This window comes from Haliotis rufescens, unplaced genomic scaffold, assembly GCF_023055435.1.
Source record: "Haliotis rufescens isolate VD_foot unplaced genomic scaffold, xgHalRufe1.0.p SCAF_10, whole genome shotgun sequence".
Lineage (NCBI taxonomy): Eukaryota > Metazoa > Mollusca > Gastropoda > Lepetellida > Haliotidae > Haliotis > Haliotis rufescens.
The window spans coordinates 24,375,260-24,397,270 of NW_025963780.1; the positions used below are offsets into that span (position 1 = coordinate 24,375,260).

General features: G+C 38.8%; 1 protein-coding gene across 1 annotated transcript in view; it reads right to left on the reverse strand.

Annotated features, from left to right (window-relative positions):
- LOC124128293 overlaps positions 1 to 15,488 on the reverse strand; it is a 60,451-nt gene extending 44,963 nt beyond the window's left edge. The window contains exon 1 of the mRNA XM_048388527.1: positions 15,433 to 15,488. Coding sequence (XP_048244484.1) covers positions 15,433 to 15,451 — 19 coding nt within the window. The 5' untranslated portion in view covers positions 15,452 to 15,488. The remainder of the gene's footprint in view (positions 1 to 15,432) is intronic.
- Between the last annotated feature and the right edge of the window lie 6,523 nt (positions 15,489 to 22,011).

Consider the following 22,011-nt stretch of genomic DNA (forward strand, 5'->3'; position numbering starts at 1 on the left):
AGCTCCTGGATTATGGTTATAACGGAGTATACCCAGATCGCCTAATTTCCTAAACCAATTAATACCCACATTGTCTAATTACTAGTGAGCCCAGATTGCCTAATCTGTGTGATCACTAATCCATGCGCTCTCCCGGAGTAGGCCAACGTTGAGCAACGGGGAAGTCATAGCTGATTAAGCCTTAAACCAACACTGCTCTTTAGTGGGAATATTAGCGGTGTATAGCTTGCACATGAGTAAAGAATCTTAAACCACTGAGATAGAGAGATCAGTAAATTTTGCCTTTCTCAAATGAAGAGAAGGATATACACACATATAAAAGGAAAATGAGATAAATCCAACCCAGCTTTAATGAGATAAATCCAACCCTCCGTGTGCGACATACGCTTGCAGTCGGAAAGCGCACGTTAAATCTCCAATATAAGTAAGAAAGTAATCCAACCCTTCCAACTACAGGTATATTTCACTGTTATCTTGTCTTGGGAAAGTATTTGAAAGACTCATTTTTAAAAGAATGTATAATTACTTTCTGGAGAATAAGCTACTTTCCAAATATCAATCGGGATTCATGCCAAACAATTGTACTACATATCAATTAATTGAAATTTACCATCACATTTCTTATTCACTTGATGATCATAAATATTTTTGTATGATATTTTGTGATATTTCTAAGGCATTCGACAGGGTATGGCACAAAGGTATATTGCATAAATTTCAACAATATGGTATAACTGGTAAATTATTAGCTTGGTGTCGTAGTTATCTGTCAGCCTGTTGCCAAAGAGTATTTATTAATGGTAGTTTATCAAGTAAAACATTCACTAAAGCAGGTGTCCCACAGGGCTCTGTACTGGGGCCGTTCCTATTTCTAGTTTACATAAATGATATTACTGATCAGCTTCAAAATATTACTAGGTTATTCGCCGACGATACATGTATAGGAACTTCATCTACTGATATGGTAATTGAAGACAGACTAAATCAAGACCTTCTCTCTCTCCACCAGTGGGCAAGCACATGGCTTGTAAACTTACATCCAAACAAGACAAAATACATGCTTTTTAGTCACAAACAGGTACAGGATTATCCAACTATTTGCTATGCTAACAGTGCCATTGAACACGTTGAAACCCACAAACACCTGGGGGGCACGTTATCTCAAGATACGAAATGGACTGCACATGTTTCAATTATTGCTAGGTCAACAGCGAAAATGGTTTCAGCTATGCGTAAACTTAAATATAAATGAAATAGATATAATCTGTCCAAAATCTATCTGACATTTATAAGACCTATTCTGGAATACTCGTCGGAAGTATGGGACAACTGTTCTGCTTATAACAAAAATAAACTTGAATTAATACAACTTGACGCTGCCAGAATTGTGACTGGCTTGACCAAATTTGCCTCGAGAGAAAGTTTATATTTCGAAACCGACTGGCTACCACTAAAAGAGAGAAGAAAAATTAAAAAACTTACGACAGTGCACAAAATAATAATAAATGAATGTCCCTCATATCTAAAGGATTTGTTACCCGACAATAGATCAGCTGCTTCAAATTATAACCTATGTAACAAACAGAACATGTCTGTACCTTTTGCCAGAACAAGTACATTTCAGGAATCATTTATAATAGACTCTCTAAAACAATGGAATTCACAAAATGAAAATATTAAAAATAGTATCTCTGTAGCTGAATTAAAAACTAAAATTTATCCAATTGTTATTAAATCTCCAAATTATTTCAATTATGGAAAGCGTAAAATTAATTTTATCCACACAAGACTTAGACATAGATGTAGCAATCTAAATGATGATTTATTTAGGGTTAATTTGTCAGACACTATTTCTTGCCTTTGCGGTTCGCCATGCGAAAATGCTTTTCACTATTTTCTTGAATGTAAAAAATATTCTTTAATAAGACAATTTTTGTTTATCAACTTTAGGAATATAGGGACTCAGCCAAATTTAGAAACAATTCTTTGTGGTAACAAAAATCTATCTGAAGATCAAAATAACTTAATTTTTAAATATGTCCATAAATTTATTGTAGAAACAAACATATTTTAAATTGTATCCTAATACAACAAGAACTATTACAAGAATTATATTTCACGAGCTACTTTCAAACTATCTGGATTTTACAAGTGATTGGTACATATAATACATGGTTGTTTCAACACTCGGATTTTGATGTAAAACAATAGCATTCCCTGTAACTATCACAGCTTAGTTACATTCAAGATTTCCCACCCTTCACATAAATTTAAAATGTCTATTACATATAGTTTATTAACTACTGTGTTATTTTATAAATATATCATGTACCATTGTATACAAAAAATGTAAATTCATCATATGTATATATGTAGATGTATGTGTGAGTGTATGTAGGTATTTGTGTTTGTGTGTAATACTGTATATATATATGAATATGTGTATGTTATTATATTTTCTCATTACTTGTAATTCCTATGCACTGTACATTTATTCTGCACCACAGAATTCACATACCACAATATAATGAAATGTCTAAGGGAGAAGGCCTCGTAAGTGTGTCACTTGTGCCTAATCCATTTGGTTTTCCGAAATAAAATATGTTTAAATCAATACCGCCGCTGGTAGTTTAATATGTGAAAAATAGCAGGACATTCAGCTGTCGGGGCTATGGGTCAGTGGGTGATTGACGGTTTGTGATGGCGCCAGCTGGGGTAGGAGACGACACACTTTCCAAATTATTTCTCAACCTTATCTAACGCTAATTCAACAAAAGACACAGAGACACATAGTTTTTGATAGAGGCTACTTGTTATAATATTTTGTTAATTAAAATATGTAAAACTATGTATCTCTGGCTGTCTTGTCATCCCTTCATTCAGTAAAGTGGACTGTTCCAACTACCCACATTACCTATAATTATAAATCTCATCCAGGCATGGCATACCCACATCACCTAATTGTATTTTGGTACCTTGTGGGGAGAAATTAGGCGATCTGACACCGTTATATCATCTAACATGGCCAACTCTGCTCTAAAGTAAACAAGAACCTAATCAGTAGGGGGTCCTTTATCATCCATATTTGACTGCTTATAAAAATCTTATATCTCTCCTCACAGCTGGTTATTATATATTTTATATGAAAACAAGTTGTTTTAACGCCGCTCTCAGCAGCATTCCTGTGATATATGATGGCGGTCTGTTGTATATGAAATAAATGCAAATTGAATCTTGAATCTTGAAAGTTGCAGCTTTTCCGCAAATCAGTATCACATGCAGTATACAGTATATCAACTGCAATATACTGTATACAACATGCAGTATACAGTGTGTCGCGAGCTCCGCGCTGGGCTGGAGCACACATTTCCTGCCCCTCTCCCTTCTGCAAACACCTCATGGGGGGTGTAACGAGGTCACAGGTCAGGCGTGAACTCGTCAGTTGTCTAATACGGTCAAGAGTAAGATCTTCCGGACTATCACTGCACTAGAGGAATGTGGATTGTTGATGAGGTACAACGTGTTTGGAACTGGGAGTTGAACACTAAGCACTTATAGAGAAGAGCTCACTATAAAACGTTATGGACTCGCGGACGGACTTGTGTTTTCAATTCAAGACGTACATGTATCAAGTTGAACTTCTACGACAGATATAACTTGGTTACCGCTTCCTAACTGTAACATTAACTGAACTTTACGCCTTTTATACATATTTGTGATGGGGCGACAATGCGACAACGAGACATATTTTGACATTGAAAAATGTCGCGTTACGGCATTGTCGCCCTTTTGTAAAATATAGAAAAAGATTATTCAAAGAGCGACAATGCGACAACGCGACAATGCGACAAATGGCCAAAATATCGCGTTGTCGAATTGTCGCGCTTTGGTTAATTTCGACACGTTTTGCTTGTTTTTGTAAGGGCGTCAATGCGGCAATACGACAACGCGACAATGTCCCTTCCAAGATTCCATAGTGATCCGTGCAAATAAAACTGAGTTATGAAATAGAAGTTTAACATGTCAGTTAAAAGATAAAGTGTAAAAAACGCGCTGATGAGTTCATCTGCATGCCGAGTCTATACGCTGTGATGAACAATAATGCTCTGAGCCAATATATTTTGTCAAATGTATGACATGTATTACCTGTAGGAACATATTGCTTATACTCGTCCATGTTTTTGACGGACAATATAATTTACATGCTCGGTAATAGTGAGGACGGGCATCATTGTGTGTTTCCGTGCTTTGTTCAGGTGAACAATTGACTTGTCCTTGCATGTTTTTGTGACGGGTGCCACCTGTATGGCAGAATACCCTCACCTTTCGCGAACACCCGTTGGATGGCCTGAACCACTTCGGATTTTTATCCCACATCAGTCTGATACACCATGATATAACTAAAATACTGTTCAAAGTGGTGTTTAATGCGATCACCGTAGTGTGTTACTGCAACTGTCCAAATTTTGTGTAGTGATGTTATGTAATATGTAAAATAAAGCATATTCAATTATCCAATTGATTTGATTAGAATATACTTGCGTCAGTGTATTTTATTAACGCCCAAAACCGTATTTGTTAAACACATATAATAACAGATCATATACACGCATGGTGCCTTGACTTACTATTAGCTTTAATAGGCCATTCCGGAATAAAATAGTTCCCCCCAAAGCGAGGAACATCTGTTTTAGTTTGTTTACAAGAAATATATTCCAAAAATTATCCTCATTAGATGAGAAGGTCCGTTAAGAACTACCTCAGTAAGTCAATCACAATGACAGAGCGTCGTAATACATTTACATCAAGTACAAAATGGCCGACACGATAAACGTGACGGGAGATATTTCAGAATTTGTTAATTAACCTGTGACGATTTCAAGTCTTTGTCATCACTGATCAATTGGCCGATCATTGAAAGGTGATTGTAAAGATGTGTCAAATAGATACTAAGGTAAATTCATAGATTGCTGTAGATTGTCACTACGATAGTTTGGATTTTTGGGTTGTTGTTTTTCTCTAGGATGGGTATCCTTGAACGGGCATGCACCCAAACTCTATGACTTATCCCAGAGTATGCTAAGACGCTACGTTCAAAATTAAAGGGTCTAAATGATGAAAAACAACGCTTCTGTATGAATTCGTACTTGGGAATTCCCAGGGTTTTCCCCAGGAATGTGGAAGTAGTCAGTGTTTACGTAATTTCAAGAATACAGTCACCTGATAAACGTCATGTGACCCACCTCTCGTCCTATGGAAAAGCCGTATATCGTGTAAACTTCACATTACAAAATTAGTTACTGTTATAACCAAATGAAACACAACCCATTAACCGATAGAGGTAACTGTGCATAGCGGAGGGATATGTTATCTCAATAAACTTGGTAGCATGGTTTGGTTTGACTTCTTGGCGCGTGTCTGAATTCCATTAACATGTTACATATACTAAAACTGACTAATCAGCAAATCTCGCTGCACTGCGCGCGACAGATACTAGAGCAAGGCATGCCAGAAATACGAAACCTAATGCTTCCGAAAAGAAGCCTTCGGCATCACGTGCGTCGGGGGACCAGCGCCATCTGATTGGCCGTTAACAGTTGTACATGGCGGAGCAAAAAGCATCGTTTTTCCGTCCATTTTACGCTTGAAAAACTCGACGCTTTTCCGGACACTTTCTAGACGCTAACCAATTAATCAATTTTAATGTATTTTTAGTCGTTTTTCCGTCCAATGACCATATACGGAAAAAAACGACGTTTTCGTGTTTGCAGTGTCAGCAATAAATACAAACATCGTCAACAACTTGACTGAACAGCCGCACACTTTCCAACGACTATAATAAATTGTTTTATGATAAAACCATGAAGGCTTAAAACGATTCTTAAATGTTCACTGAAATATATTTTTGAAACAAAAATAAAAGGCATCTTGCAACAATGTATATTTTGTGGCAGACAGTTTATTTGTTTTCACGCATAATTCATTTTTAAAGCATTTTATTGGACAGTTTTCTTTTTTGATAAAATCCCAGTATTCACCTTGCTTAGAATCAACTGTAACAACAATAGCGTAACGCCATCATAATGGTTTGATAGAACAGAATGATTTTCGAATGATAAAATAATAAAAACGCAAGAATGTATTTGTTAAATGTTCACTGAAATATATTAATGCATAATTTAAAATAAATATTTTAAGCAGTAAATAATCAACACGTGTAACACCACCTACATCGTGCAGAATGCTTATCTAACAATAGGATTTTCGCAACTGTGATAGACTGATTTTTGTGTGATAAAATTAAAAAAGCTTTGATTTAAAATATAATTTAAAAAAATGATGAACAGTAAACAAAAGCACGTGTAACACCATCAACAGCGTATACAATGCCGATCATCAAATACTTTTTATGCTTGTATATACTACTAAATATTTGATAGAGTTATTCTAAGTGTCAAGATGGGGGAAAATGTTACTGGATGACGTACGGATAGAATGCATTTGGGCATGAAACTGACGCAAGGCATGTTAAGCTTCATTTTAAGTAATAAAACACAAAAGTAAAGATTAATATTTATCATCCAAAACTGGCTCCCACAGGATATATCGCTTGGATGAGATCAAGCGATATCTACACTGTAGATATCGCTGCAATGAAATTACATCACAATGCTTTGCAGACCATTGTGACGTCACTGGTTACCATGACGTCACAATCAAATGACATCACTAATGGCTCCGCTACTGAAGCTGTTTGCAGTACTTTTTACACTGAAGACACTGCTAATTACTGTATTCAAATTGAAAAACTTGAAAGAATGATGTTGGATGATAAATAAAATCTCACCCTCGTGTCTTTTGATGTCAAATATATCAACACTCGTTGATAAAAGTGGCCTCGGATTTTTTTCCACTTTTATCAACTCGTGATGTATATTTGATGTCAAAGACACTCGGGTGAGATTCTCTATATGTTGTCTCCGACTTTCGTAAGAGTGTGAGCTGACACAGTATCCCTATCAGGTGCGTGCGTGCGTGCGTGCGTGCGTGCGTGCATGCGTGCATGCGTGCATGCGTGCGAGGTTTAGAAGATTTTCACAATAACGATATTGCAGACTTTAAACAGCGGGTGTTTGTGTTGCGACTCTGAATTGAAACAAGTTCATCTTTGTTGTATGTAGACTTTACGTATCTCCCAACACGATGACAAAATGAGTCCAAAGTTCACTTAAATGCATGATTCTGAAAATTATTACTTAACTACTGATAAGGATACTCAGCCATCTCAACGCTTACGAAAGTCGGGAGACAACAACCTATATAAATGTTTACTTTTGTTTATTATAAAAATGAAGCTTACATATATCTAACATGTACTCTGGTGTTCGAAGCCCGGAATCAACCCAAACAAAGACGAGAATCTGTACTTTACGAAGAAAGTGTTATCCCAAACATAACATGTGTTACATCTGACCACTTTCTAAATGTGTATTCATTGTGCATTCACTGACCTGTATCTATCGGAGACACCCCAAACAACTTTGAGTTACCAAGTTTCTTCCATTTCTATACTGAACCGCAAAAGAAACGTCACCATGAAACACGTAGTTGCGGCGACGTGCCAAATGAGGTATGGCGTTTGGTCTCAAGACTTGATCAATGAACCGAGCTGCTTTGACACCATTGCTTCTCCCAGGACCGATGCCCTGGAAGACCACAGGGCCGACCCTCTGTGCATGACCAATTCCTACCCATCCCATGATGCTCGGGCCACCTCACGTGTCTCTCTCAACAACACAAGAATCAGAATAACGTTCCCCACGGCGTCGCCAGACTCTCTCTCTGTCTCTGCCATCTGCTGTTGAGATACGGGTAATGGCCTTCTCCACTGCTGGTGGCGCCAATGCTAGTGCTGTGTTGCCCACTGAAGGCGGTCCCGGCGATGACGTTGTGTCAGAATGGGTACTCGGTGTGACCTGTGACAGTGGAGGTGTCTGCTCGTCAGTCGTCGACGCACGGTGTCCGCATTAATGTGTCGCTGGTGTGTCCCCATGGTCTGTCGTGCAGTTTCCGCAGCAGTAACAAAGCGATCTTGAAGATGCTGTCGCACAAACTGACGATCCTGACGTCGGGTGGTGACCCTTGCTCTTCCATTACGTGGTCGGTCATCTGAGCCTGCATATGGTCCTTACGTGGACTTGAAATGCATTGGCTACTTGCCGGGCGGTTAGTCCAGCTTGCAATCGTCCAAGGGCTTGGTGTCGGTGATTTCTTGTCAATCTTGGCATGTGGTAGCAATTCAATTACGAATGAAAGTTATCCGATCTGAGTGGATTTTTATAGGGCAAGAAACAGGGGAACGCATGTGCATTTCAGTTTGCACGGAACTCACGTGCATCGGGTTACCATGGCCGTTGCCGTGATGCGTTTGGGCGATCGATTTTATTGTAATCGGCTTTGTTTTTTTATCATCAAATTTCATATTTCCGCACAAGGTAATGTTAAATTTTAGAAACTTTGACAAAAAATACGCAGATATTTAAATGACAACATTTCATGCAATGTTACTTGGGGTGGCGTTTCTTTTGCCGTTCAGTACATATTTACTACAATTTAAATACTTTAGTCTTACATGTTTCATAGGAAAGGGCATACATACGGTATTAACACTTGGCTTCTCAGTTTCACAATGCTTTACACAGGGGGCATATTTGAGTCATATGTGTATATGAAAGCGTGCGTATTGCATGAAAACACCTGCAAGTCTTCAGTCTACGAACAAGTTTGCATTGTGTAATCAATATCCTGAAACAGCTTGTGCACATGCACAACCGGTTTGTTATATAAATCTTTTTCAATTTGTTTCCGCCATTTATTTCTATACCCTTTCAGTGACTGATTTAATGACATATTTGTGTGTTCCGAAATCTCGTGTATCATGAAACACTTACGGAATCTTGATAAAATGCCATGAATCCCGCCTTGGAGGGAAATAATGTCTCAGCGGGAGAATAAATCCCTCATACCCCGCCACGAACAAGTTCTTCTTCCCGAGGCAAGTGAGTTAACTGACTAGTTTCCACCCTTGCCAAAATAGGCTTGCATTATGGGGTTACATTTTGGCTGGACTAACGAGTCTATGCATAGTCCAATCACAATCGCGCAACGAAATCGAAATGAGATTTCGGTCGATTGCAGGATTTGCAAAGCATATGCACCGACAACTTGTTGTCAACAGATATTTTCCCAATCTTTTCATGTTTTTAATCAAGGTTCTCACGTGATTTGATGTACTTGGCGATGTAAAACACGTTTTAAGGCAATATAGATCTTGATTATCGATCAGATCGTCGTGACCGGGCGCCGCCATTTTGTTTCAAGCAAATGCAAGTGATACGAGAGGTGGAATCTGATTGGGCCATAGGAGAGGCATAGAAGGGACATAACTCGTAATAGCCCAGGAAGATCGAGCACAAGAAAACCAGCCTATTTCGACAAGGGTGGAAACTGGACTTATAAAGTCAGTTAACTCTCTTGCCTCGGGAAGATGGAACAAGTTAGGCTGCACGTGGATTTCTGAAAGGCAAAATATATCTTTTATACCCCTCAAAAAGCCTCACGCATTTTCCAATTAAATGAAAGTCTTGATAACGTCCGCTCAATCGAACAGCTGTTTTCTATCAATTTTGAATATGTTTTAATTCTTTTACTGTTTCATGTTATAAATTATGGCTCGTGGTATAAAACCTAACGCAGGATGCATAAAACCCCATGTACCCCTCGTGATCCCGCTACAACTTATATTAACGTTTTCCTTCCTTATCTAAAGTTATAACCATTCAGATCACAACCATCATCTAATACATATCAGATGACCCCAAAACATATTTTATTTGATTCCATTCTTGGCTCGTGCTTAAGTTGATTAAATCTTATGTCTCGGGTTCATTTCTAGGAAAAGGACTGTCAGCTGATATTAGGAATTTAACAGCCAGTTGATCTTCCAGTTAGCTTACCTTCTGTTTTTATCAAATAATTAGAGGACCGTAGACGAAAAACGTCAGTCTGTTAACGAAGTTATACAATTAATACTTTCAAAAAGAGGACTGTATGCGACATACATCAGTCTGTTAACGAAGTTTTACAATCAATACTTTGAAAAAGAGGACTGTATGCGACATACATCAGTCTGTTAACGAAGTTTTACAATCAATACTTTGAAAAAGAGGACTGTATGCGACATACATCAGTCTGTTAACGAAGTTTTTACAATTAATACTTTCAAAAAGAGGACTGTATACGACATACGTCAGTCTGTTAACGAAGTTTTTACAATTAATACTTTCAAAAAGAGGACTGTATACGACATACATCAGTCTGTTAACGAAGTTTTTACAATTAATACTTTCAAAAAGAGGACTGTATACGACATACGTCAGTCTGTTAAAGAGACTGTTGTGATGAATTGCGATATCTAACATCACGTATGTAATAAGCAAACAACAAACTCTTTTACAAAATAAAAAACCAAAAACTATATACAATAGTGACTCTTCAGGATCTGACTGAATGAGCATGTTTCTATGTGTTCTGGGGGCACGGGTGGCCCAGTCGTCTAAGGCGCCGCGATTCGCTGTGCAGAGTTGCGTCCCTTGGGCACGCCAGAAATCTATGATTGTGGGTTCGAATCCCGGTTCGCCCCGATTATGTTTCTAGGTTTGTCAGCACCATACCCGTGCCCGTGGGTTTCACCGAAGTGGTAAACGTCTGAGGTCTGCATCACCTCGGGCTTTCCTCCCACATTAAGCTGACACGCCGCGATATAACTGGAATACTGTTAAAAGCGGTGTTAAACCAAACTCACTCACTCACTCACTCTATGTGTTCCAATAGCAACAGGGCGTACAGTTGGACTACTACGTTATTTTACACAACGTACTAGTGAGAATTCAACAATCTCATGAGAAGGTTGTTCTGAACTGTTCTCGAGTTAAAAGCAAAAGGGTTAATGCATTAAAATATGGCCCTCGTGCCACAATGTTCACTCAAGTTTTAATTAATCGGCGGAAGAGCACATGTTCCGGTTGCAAACATCCCCACACCCCCACACCCAAACATTACCGATGTACATGGTATATAATTATACATTAGAAAACTCCTCAAAACCGCGCTGTACTTGTTGTTGGAGTTAGTTATCGTCTGTGGCTCAGTTACATATGTATAGCGTACAATTTCTAAAGCAAAATGAAACATGATGAAAAACAAATGTTCTTGGATCAGTATAAGGGAAATGAGGATAACTGATTCTCAAAACCACTTCCATGGCTGATCCCAATTCATAACATAAATAGGGGGATTAAGAAAGTTGAGATTTTTAACTACATGGATTTATTGTACGTAAATACCAAAGGCCAGAACAAACAAACTTGGTACATTAATGTTCATAAACTAACAACATTTACAAACATATTTAACTTCAATCATTATAAGTTAGTTTGGTTAGAGAGTTGCACATGTATTATAAATGTATGTTGTGTTGTTTTTGTCATACTGAACTGATCATTCCAAACATACTGTAGATATTGTTTTTCATGCTGTGTTTTGTTTTGGAGTCGTGATAAGGATATACGCCGCGATATTAAATAATCCAGGGATATATCGACAGGATCCGTATATATTATAAGTTTTAGCAGGATCACGAAAAGCTTGTGCTATGTCAAGTGACTTTCATGGGCTCGGAAAGAGCGTGAGGCTTTTTGCCTCGAAGCCGAGTATAAGGGATGCATTCTGCCTTTCAGAAATCCACGCCCAGCCTGTCTTGCTCGTGGCGGGGTATACGGAATTTATTCTGAGAAATGTATATCCCTCCAAGGCAATATACATAGTATTTTATTTATGGAGACACAGTCCGTTTACAGGGTGTTCATTGCCGTGTACCGTATTGACACTTAATAGACTGTTCCCGATTTTGAGTTATTTTGAAATTCATCGTTCTCATTTGGACCAAATGGACTGTATGATAAATTTAGATGCACGAGATCACATGTTTAGCTATGCTTCAACAACCTCCCAACACATTCATGAAAATGTAATTTGAATGTGTTGTTTATTATTCTGATAAAACACAACGAATATTATCCGTTCCTTGTAAACAGCTTAATAGACAATATCTGAAATGTTTCATGCGCTATGAGTGACGGAGTATAGTAACCTGACTCTTGTATCATAGCGCAAAAGGCCAAATATGGACAATCTTGAAAGATGTATTTGCATACGCAAAACATATCACGATACAGGTTGCTAGGCATCACTTCTAAGTGACCAAATATTCGGTAAAGAAGGTATGTCAAGGTGTGGGAAACTACTAGGATGTACTGACGATTGATGTACATAACACATTAATTACAAATAAATACATCATATTTATCGGTCTTATTAGCCGTCTGTCTGATTATAATAACTGGGCGGCAAAAGAAAGTATAGGTCGAGTTCCATGATCGATAAAAAAATAACAAGAAGAGGTTTTGTTGTGAATTATAATATAATCTAGGGAGGGGTAACAAATGATTGATCAACCACAGTCTGAATGAAATTGTCCAATCACAGGTAATGTAAGCTCAAGATAAACAATGGTGGGGTAAGAAATTTCATTTTCAAAAGTTGTCTGAAATGTCACCAAATAATTGTCAGACACACTACAAGTTCATTGTCGACACAGTTGCCTTCAATAGCATGTATGACCTCCAGCTGCCTCAATGCATGCTGTGATACGCCGCCTCATCGATGACGTCAGTCTTCTGATGACGTGGACTGGGTTCGGTTGCCACTCGTCTCTCAGGGCCTGCTGCAATTCTTGTCTGTTGACGGGAGACTGATCGCTTGCTCTAATCTGTCTGTCAAGATGGTCCCACAGAAGTTCAATAGGACTCATATCGGGTGAGTGGGCAGGCCAGGGCAAAACGTCAACGTTCTGCTGGTTTAGAAAGTTCCGAGTCAGTCTTGCAGTATGGGGCCTGGCATTTTCGTGTTGAAACAATGTCCCCTGTTGTTGGTTTTGTAAAAACGGAAGCACAACTGGCTGCAACACTTGGTCCAAGTACCGCACAGCGTTCAGGTTTCCAAATCACCAAATCAGTCTTCTGATCTCCACAAATACCGCCCCACACCATGACACCTCCCCCGCCGAATGGTTGGACCTCTCGAATACACGCCGGAGCCAAACGTTCCCCTCTGCGTCGATAAACTCGTTCTCTGCCGTCATTTCGAAACAAGTTAAACCGACTTTCATCAGTAAACAGCACTCGACGCCAATTTCTTACTTGGCCTTCGAACCCGCCTTGTCCATCGCAGTCTCAGGCGTCGATGTTGAGCAGTCAGTACCATTCCTCGGAAAGGACGATACGCTCGGATTACAGCAGGACGAAGTCGTCGTAGTACTGTACGTTGGCTAATGGGATGTCCCAACGCTGTTACTGCCGTCGCCGTAGCCGTTACGAATCTGTTTCGCAGGTGAATGAGCCGTATCTGACCGTTTTCGAGTGGTGTTGTCACTCGGGGTCGTCCGGTTCTAGGCCTGTCCTGTGTCATCCCTGTCTGGTTGTACCGTTGAAACAGCCTGGCTACTGTCAATGGTGTACAACCAAACCTTCTGGCAATTTGGACCTGTGTTGCCCTCATTTCGGCCATACCGATGACTCTCCCTCTGCTCCTGTGACAGTCGTGGTATTTCTTTTGTGTGCTTTCATCACGTGTGGTTATACCCTGCAGACGAACGCATGTATTCAGCTAACATGCACGTGCAGTTTATACCATAGACGGGAAACCTGTTTCATCATTTGTTTGTCACCGCACGAGCGCCGTCAAAGGTGACGCGTTCGGGTGAGGTGCATTTTGGTACCTGTTCCTGGGCAGTCATATTCCCAATACCCACTTTCCACTAGTTATCGCTGTTAGGAAAATTACGAATTGCCAACCTATACTTTATTTTACAGCTTAGTTTAACTTGTACACTACGTGCAACACATATTTGTACGCACGTCTACTCGCGATATATTAGTTCTCTTTAAAGATTACCATTACAATTGGATTTAAGGATAAGTACATAATTGGTTGCACAATTGGTGTAAGTTTCTGTTTACAGCGATGTAAGATGTGTGGTGAAAGTCACTAGATATACTGACGTTTCTCAAAACTATTAATGTGGCAATGCCAACTTCGAGAAAAGGATACATAATTCTATGGTTAAGTCAAAGTTAGGAGCCAGTCAAAAGTTTGAGATAGCACTGTGTATTTATATCTCGAATTCGAGATAAGTGGGCAAATTTATATGTATTTATATAATGAGGAGGTCGGGACCGGAGAATACATATTGATTCGAGATAAAGGTGTTCGAGATAACGAGGCTCGACTGTATTAATTCTACTGTAATATCACCATGATATTTAACACACAAAGGCCTATATTTAATAGTTGGTTTTCATTAAAATAACGTGGGAATTGAAATATATGTGTCTAATGCAAATGTGTATATACTGACTGAGTATGGTTTTACGCCGCTTTTAGCAATATTCCAGCAATATCACGGCGGGTGACACCAGAAATGGGCTTCACACATTGTACCCATGTCGGGATTCGAGCCCGGGTCTTCGGCGTGACGAGCGAACGCTTTAACCACAAGGCTACCCGACCGCACAAATGCGTATATAATAATCAGCTTTGCAGGTGTAATGCACTTAAGATTGTTATCAACGTTATGTGGCCACACCAGTCGGGACGTTTCTCCATGCATGCTTTTACCCCAGTACATGAACATGTACTTACAACAACTGTGATGTCACCAGCGTCAAAGTGGTATTTATGTAAATACATGTACATTTAGATTTGTACAAGACAAGAGACACAATGTAAGTTAGATATATTAAATTAGATATTCGTGTCAAAAAGAGTTTTTATTTTTAATGACAACATTATTATAGCTTTACAAACTTGTGTTTACATGTGTTGATCATATATTACATTTACCTGCAGTTCATTCACAGTGTAGAATCGTAGTATACATTAATATTAACATTGCCATGGCCCGCTGGTATTTGACGGCGATACAGTCCATAGTCATAAAACAACAAAGTAGTTTTCGCAGAAATCCGCGGATATCCGTTGATTATTCACGAATTATTCGCAATTTTTCGCGATTTGTCCGCGATTTAGTCGCCACTTATCCGCTGATTATTCACAAACTTTTTCATTGTAGTGTAAGATCCTTTTCGTACGACAACATCTCCAAACAAGCAGTCAGATTTATCCCCCATCTGGACGCTCAGGTTATCCCTATGAAATGTTGAGTAGAGTAAATAATATGATATGTTGCTATAAAGGCACTAAAACGTTCTTAAACCTTCACTAAATATATTTTGAAATAAACCCTTTACTTACGTTTAGATTTACCCCTCATTGCAGTTCTTGTTTTATCTTGTGCACGAGGAAACCGACAATCCACGTGTGTTGTCAACAACCTGAATCAATATTATGATATCAAGTTATATCGGAACAGCTGCTATCTGGAAAACTGCCCAAGCAAGGGATTGTTTAAAAAACCGGTGGAAAATCGACGAGAAATGAAGTCGGTAAATGTGAGTATTCTTTTCGTGATCGAAACACACTGCAAACACGAAAGTCTTTTTTTTCGTACATGGTCATTGGACGGAAAAACGACCTTATTTGGACGTTTTCAAACCATCGTTTTTCCGTCCAAATAATCAATTTTATCTTTACAGGATAAAATGGTTACAAGATGTTTCTCTTGAGAAAACCGCTTTGATAGTACGAATCAGGCATTCGAAGACGGATCAGAGAGGGAAAGGTACAATTATGAACATACGAATCGTTCCAGGAAGCAGGATGTGCCCTGTCACCTGCCTTCGTCAGTATCTGGAAGTCCGACCACCAGGTTCAACTTACCTGTTTTGTCATTATGACATTCAGCCAGTCACTAGATACCAGTTTTCAGCTATTGTGTCCAAATGTGTAAGGCTACTGGGTTTAAACCCCACCCTGTATAAATCCCACTCCTTCAGAATCGGGGCGGCTTCCTCTGCAGCAGACAGCGGTGTACCTGCAGAAAAGATACATCAGTGGGGTCGCTGGCAGTCTGCTGCATACGTTTCTTACATTAGAATTTTCTGAGCAGTATATTTATGCTTTCATTCCATTAATGTACTTTCTTACACAGTGGAAGTCATCACTAAACCCTCTTAACTAACAATCATCATGATCAAATGTCATGTACTTTTCATTTTAATGCATTCATGTATATGTTGTTTTCCTAATTACTTCATTTCATTCTAATAATGTTATTACCTGCTTTACCAAGGTGTTTGGCTATTGTATGTTGTATGAAAAAATTGTTCATGCATTAATTAAGTCTTTTTTTTACAGATGTTTGGATTGTAGGCTCATCATTTGTCTATTGGGCTCAGCGGCAGAGTTTCAGATTAAAATTAGGGAGGCATCTCGGCTTACATAAATTGGGGTTCACCTTAAGTTGGTTTGGCAAGAGAGGAATGCACTGGAGAGAGCTCAGACAGCTATTCCTGACCCAGCTTGAAAGGAAACCTCCTCCAAGTGTCATAATTCTCCACTTAGGTTCAAATGATCTGGTAAGCTCCCCTATTAGGAATTTGGTTCGAAGTGTCACAGAGGATGTCACATATTTTGCTCAGATACTTCCTTTCACAGTCTTTGTATGTTCTGAGTTACTGCCACGACAGTATTGGCACATGGCCGCAAATTACAAATCGGTGGAGGAAGCCAGGAAGCGCTTGAATAGAGCAGGCATGAGTGCAGTTCTAAGGGTTGGAGGGCGAGCCATAAAGCATGGTATTCGGGCACAGGATTTGGGGATGTACAGGCATTATGGTGTCCATCTTTCAGATGTAGGGCTTTCCATATTTGTCAATACCTATCAGGAGGGTTTGGAGTACTTCCTTCTGGATGACCGGTGTTTACTGGCAATTAATATGAAGTTCTTTTTCTGCGCTAAGTATTGGAGGGTCTGTGTATAGACACAGTCCTGTGGCTTAATACTTGCGGGTTGGGCATAGTAATTTCCGGAGGCCTTCGATGAGCGCTACCCGCGAGGGCCTAGCTTGCTAAATGACACGCTGGTTGACCTCCTTTGGTGTACCCTGGGGGGATCAAAGTCATTTCGCCTTTTGATGAGTTGTTATGTGTTTATCCTCTCGAGTCGCGCTTTTCTGTTTGTCCTATTGCCTTCGGGCCGGCATTCAGTAATTTTGGTTCGCCCAACCTGCAGGGTTATGCAAAATATCATCCCCCTGTAATTTCATGAATAAAGCCGTGGCCATACTCCACACTTCACTTTACATAATCCTTTGGTTATTTATTCATCTAGTATGCTCTAGATTGGCATTATCTTGAAATAACGTCATTATTTGACATCGGAATATACTGTGAGAGGACGATATCACCAAAGCTCCTCCCTGTCTTGATTGACCATGTCTATCAAGCAACAGCGTCTACCGGTATTTCTACTTCTCAGATTTCATTGGTCAGTTCTCGCGTGTTAGATGACAGGGTCGAGTTTGACGTTGTACTCGAAGCGCTTAGCGGAAGTACTGAAATCAATCGTTCTGCGCATGCGGATTTCTAAATGCCTTGCTCAAATTTTCCGTTCTGTGCATGCGCGATTTCGCGTATTGTTTCCTAGGTTTGATGTCACCACTATTTGACAATGATTCATAAACACAGTCTCGTGATAAGTTCGGAATGGTACAATGTCGCTTAAATTTATGGCACGCACTTGATCGGCACGCATTTCCCATTAACTCATACAGTGATAACGGTAATAATTTTAGTCCAAATAATTAGGAAAGCGTAAGGCTGAGGAGTATAGGAAAAGGATTAATTTTATACTTTCGCAAGTTATATAATCGTCAAATACGCAAACGAATGTCAACCGGCTTTTAAAACTAAATTTTGTAGAAGGTGATCTTGGTGTATATTGTCAGATATTGTATGCATATACATTTTTCCGATATTGCTTATTTTAATGTTTATTAATAGTTTTAAGGTTCGTCCGCCTAATTGATTGGATTCCACTTTCTCATTTGTACATGACACTTAAGCAGTGTCCTGTTACTGTAAACAGATTAGTTTCAAATTCCAAACTGCTAAGGTCTATTCACACTAGAGCTTATAATTAGTCTCTAAAACTATATAGTTTTGAAAGAAACAACTCCATTTAAATAGACCGATCCAGTCTGTCAATCAAAATTGGCGCATGTGTCAGTTTGAGCCAATCAGAAGGCCAGGCGCGCTTTGCGGATTTGTCATATTTACTTCCGGGGTCAAACCATACCCGAGAAGCGACGTGGCTATGGTTTGTGTTACTTTCACTTGCGATATTCATTAGGTATCGCTGGGATTAGATGTATACCTTTACCCAAACACACAGGGTCGGGAGAAAAGTGTTTGTGGCTGATCAAGATGTGCGGTAGGCCTCACCACCAGTTAAATGTCGCCACCATCTTCCACGGGACCCACGTCTGCTCGAAGGTGAGAATTTGCACGATTTTTCGCATTTTTGCACATATGCATACTCGATACGTGTAAATGACAACACGTAGCAAGTTATGATTTTACGCATGTTATAAATAAGCATAATGCTTGTAACTACAAAATCGTTTTTGAATTATGTATTTTGGCAACATCGGGCATTGACTTAGCAGGTGACACAGTGTAAACAAATATGACAGTGATCTGATTTCGGTTAGTGCAGAACGAATTCTACTATTAATTACATTGAAGTACAATTTAGTGGAAATTGTATTCCTCTCTCTTAGATATGATATATTTTGTTACAGATTTTTAGATATGATTTAGTTTCAAAATCACAATAAGCCTATCTATTAATATTGCAAATTACTCGAGCATAACATTGCAAATTACTCGAGCAGTAATGAATCTTTAGACATAGAGATATAATCATTGTAAATGGGTTTCGTTCCACAAAATCTTTCAATTTAATTCATAAGGGTCCTCATTTAATCATGATTTGACTATTTCAGTATTTCTATGAAGAGACAGGGCCTATGCAGTAATGAATTACCTGAGAAAATTATTGGTTTAGAATTGTTTGCAACATAAGTTATTCACTGGTAGTGGAAGCTTACTGATATACATGTTTGTGAATATAATAATTATTCCAAACAGTTATTTAATTGGAACGTCGCTATATAAGTGCAATAATCTTGGACGCGACGTTAAACCCAATTTCACCTCACCTTATTTAATTGGTGCCGTATAAAAGTAAGATTAATATGATTTATTTGCACTAACAACACTAAATGTTTGATGGTAGAACATCCACCTAGTATAAAACTCAGTTTGTTGGCTCTTTCTTTTGGACATGATATCATTTAAAAACATCTTTTTAAATAACATATTTTTAAAAAAAGATAGTGTTGAAAGTGATTACCTGTATCATAACGCAAGATACTTATTTCAAGATACAAAGAATTTGTAAAAACAAAGGCAGAATCTCTCTGCCACTCCTTGATCAGCCATTATCCAGAGTGCCTGATCAATTCTGATATAGAATAAATTATATTATTCTTAATACATTTCATATATACTCAACAACAAAAGTTCCTGTGACACCAATATTTTAATTTTTTGTTCAAACAAGTAAAGTTTGGTTTTCAATATTGTAGTCAAGTCACAAAAACGCAACTGCTACAGAAAAACATGTATTCCAAGCAAAAGTTGTCTTTATGCAAGCCCCATGCATTTCACTACCCCAAAATGGGTATGAAAACATGTGCGTTAACGGGATTCCATATAACGCCTGTCCGAAAACGAGCGTCTGCGAGCCATTGGTACGCTTGAAGCAGGATGGCGTCAACGTGATGTTGCAAGACAATTCAACGTCCACAGACACACCATTTGGTGTTTATGGCAAGGTTGGCAACAGACGAATGCAGTCAGAGATCATCCTCGGAGTGGCAGGCCACGCGTAACCAATAATCGACAAGACAACTGGGTTCGAAGACCCACCAGACATCCCATTTTGACAGGAAACCACCGTCAAACACGTCTACAATGGTGCAGACAGCGTCTACGCTGGACGGCCATGCAGTGGGGACAAGTTCTATTCACTGACGAGTCTCGTTTTCACCTCAGCCACAGCGATGGACGGATTCGAGTGTACCGACGTCGAGGTGAACGTTACGTCAATCATTGTGTCATGAAAGGAGATCGGTTTGGGGGCGGCAGCGTTATGGTATGGGGTGGGATTACAGCAAGACAGAGGACCCGACGCAAAAAGATTGGGGAAAAAACTGATAACGTATAATTTCCTTACAGGGGAAATAATTTACTGCTTTAATTTTATCAACTATTCATTTATGTTTATTCATTAGAAAACCCGCTGACTCTATGCCTTTCAAGTTATATTGTTTTTACTTAGAGCACCAGAAAACGTGGCAAGGTAACTGTTGACAATTTATTTATATACTGAACAACAAAAGTTCCTGTGACATTGAATAAAATTTAATGCAAAATTATGTTTTTTACCAAATCTGAAACCATATCGGTTTGCAACAGATAAAAGATTCCTGTAAGTGTTCAAATTGTTTAATTTGCCATACTGACTTCAGTAAATGCGTGATTATATAAAACAACATGAACATGCCAAAATGTCAATTTACATACTATACATAACGTTAAAATCATTTTAAAATAATGTAAAACAATAAACAATGCAATGTGTATTATGGTACGTAGCAGCAATACATTTGATGCGCTTAGGATTAGGTGGCTCCCATCTGTACCATACCCAAGGCTCGTTCAGGTTGTTCGACTGTGAGTCGTGGCATTTTTATTTTATTTTTATCACTGTGGATGTCTGACTTGCCGTTGCAATCGTTTTTTGCCCTTACCCGCACGTGCATTTGCAGTTGTCCGTGGTGCACGTGTTTTTCACTTTTTCGCGTGTCATCTCGCAAACATGTAACAGACGATTTACATTTTCTGCATATACTATTGTTGTATTTAGGTTATGTACATTTGTTTTAGATAGACATCATCGAAAAAAAAATTATACTTTGTCTGAAATTTATATTTTCAGTTGGTAAAGTTTCTTATGGACGTCAGTTTATATACCTTAGTAAGATTTGTTTCTCTTTACTTTGATCAACGAACAGCTTTCACAATGTTAGCAGTATCACCTCATTTCCAATTTAGGAATAGGTATATATGTTAGTTTTTAAGTTTGTGCCTCAGTCTGAAAATGGCACATCTTTAAAGAGCTGAGTTCGTTACTTCACAGAGAGGCGGTCAGCAAGTACTACATGCTGGTTACCGGTACAAGTTGAATGTCAAGCGGCAACTTGCTGTTCACTGGAAGTGTATCACCATTAGCTGCAATGGCAGATGCAGCACCATTGGCGACCACATTACATCAACCAAGCCTCACAGTCATCCACCTACCGAGAATGTAGAAAACATCCGCATCATCACCAGAATGAAGGAGCAAGTGAAGACAGACATCACCCCTTGATGTTGTGAAAACATTTGAGTTGTAAAGATAAATGTACAGTGCTATGTACAAGCATATTCATCTATTACCTTGAGTTTTTTATTTTATAAGTGATATCACATACTGAGTTGAGCCTGGCATAAATATCAAGTCTTGGATATCCATCTGCTTGCTTATTTTAATGGCAGAGTAAAAAAAACGATTTTTTTCATCTTTTTGCAGTACTCTAAAACTGTGTGGCAGTCGCGGCGCGTTAGACGACTTGGCCACCCGTGTCCCCCTCTGGATTTAGAATTCCATGATTTGGTATTGGCTGATAGAAGTTCGATTTTATGATATCATTTGCTTGTTTTTACAAACTTGATTTCAACTGTTAATCTTCCTTCTATGAAATCATAATGCAAGTTATGCACTATCGGGCCATTGTTTCATTTTGGTGTCAAGTTAGTATTTGC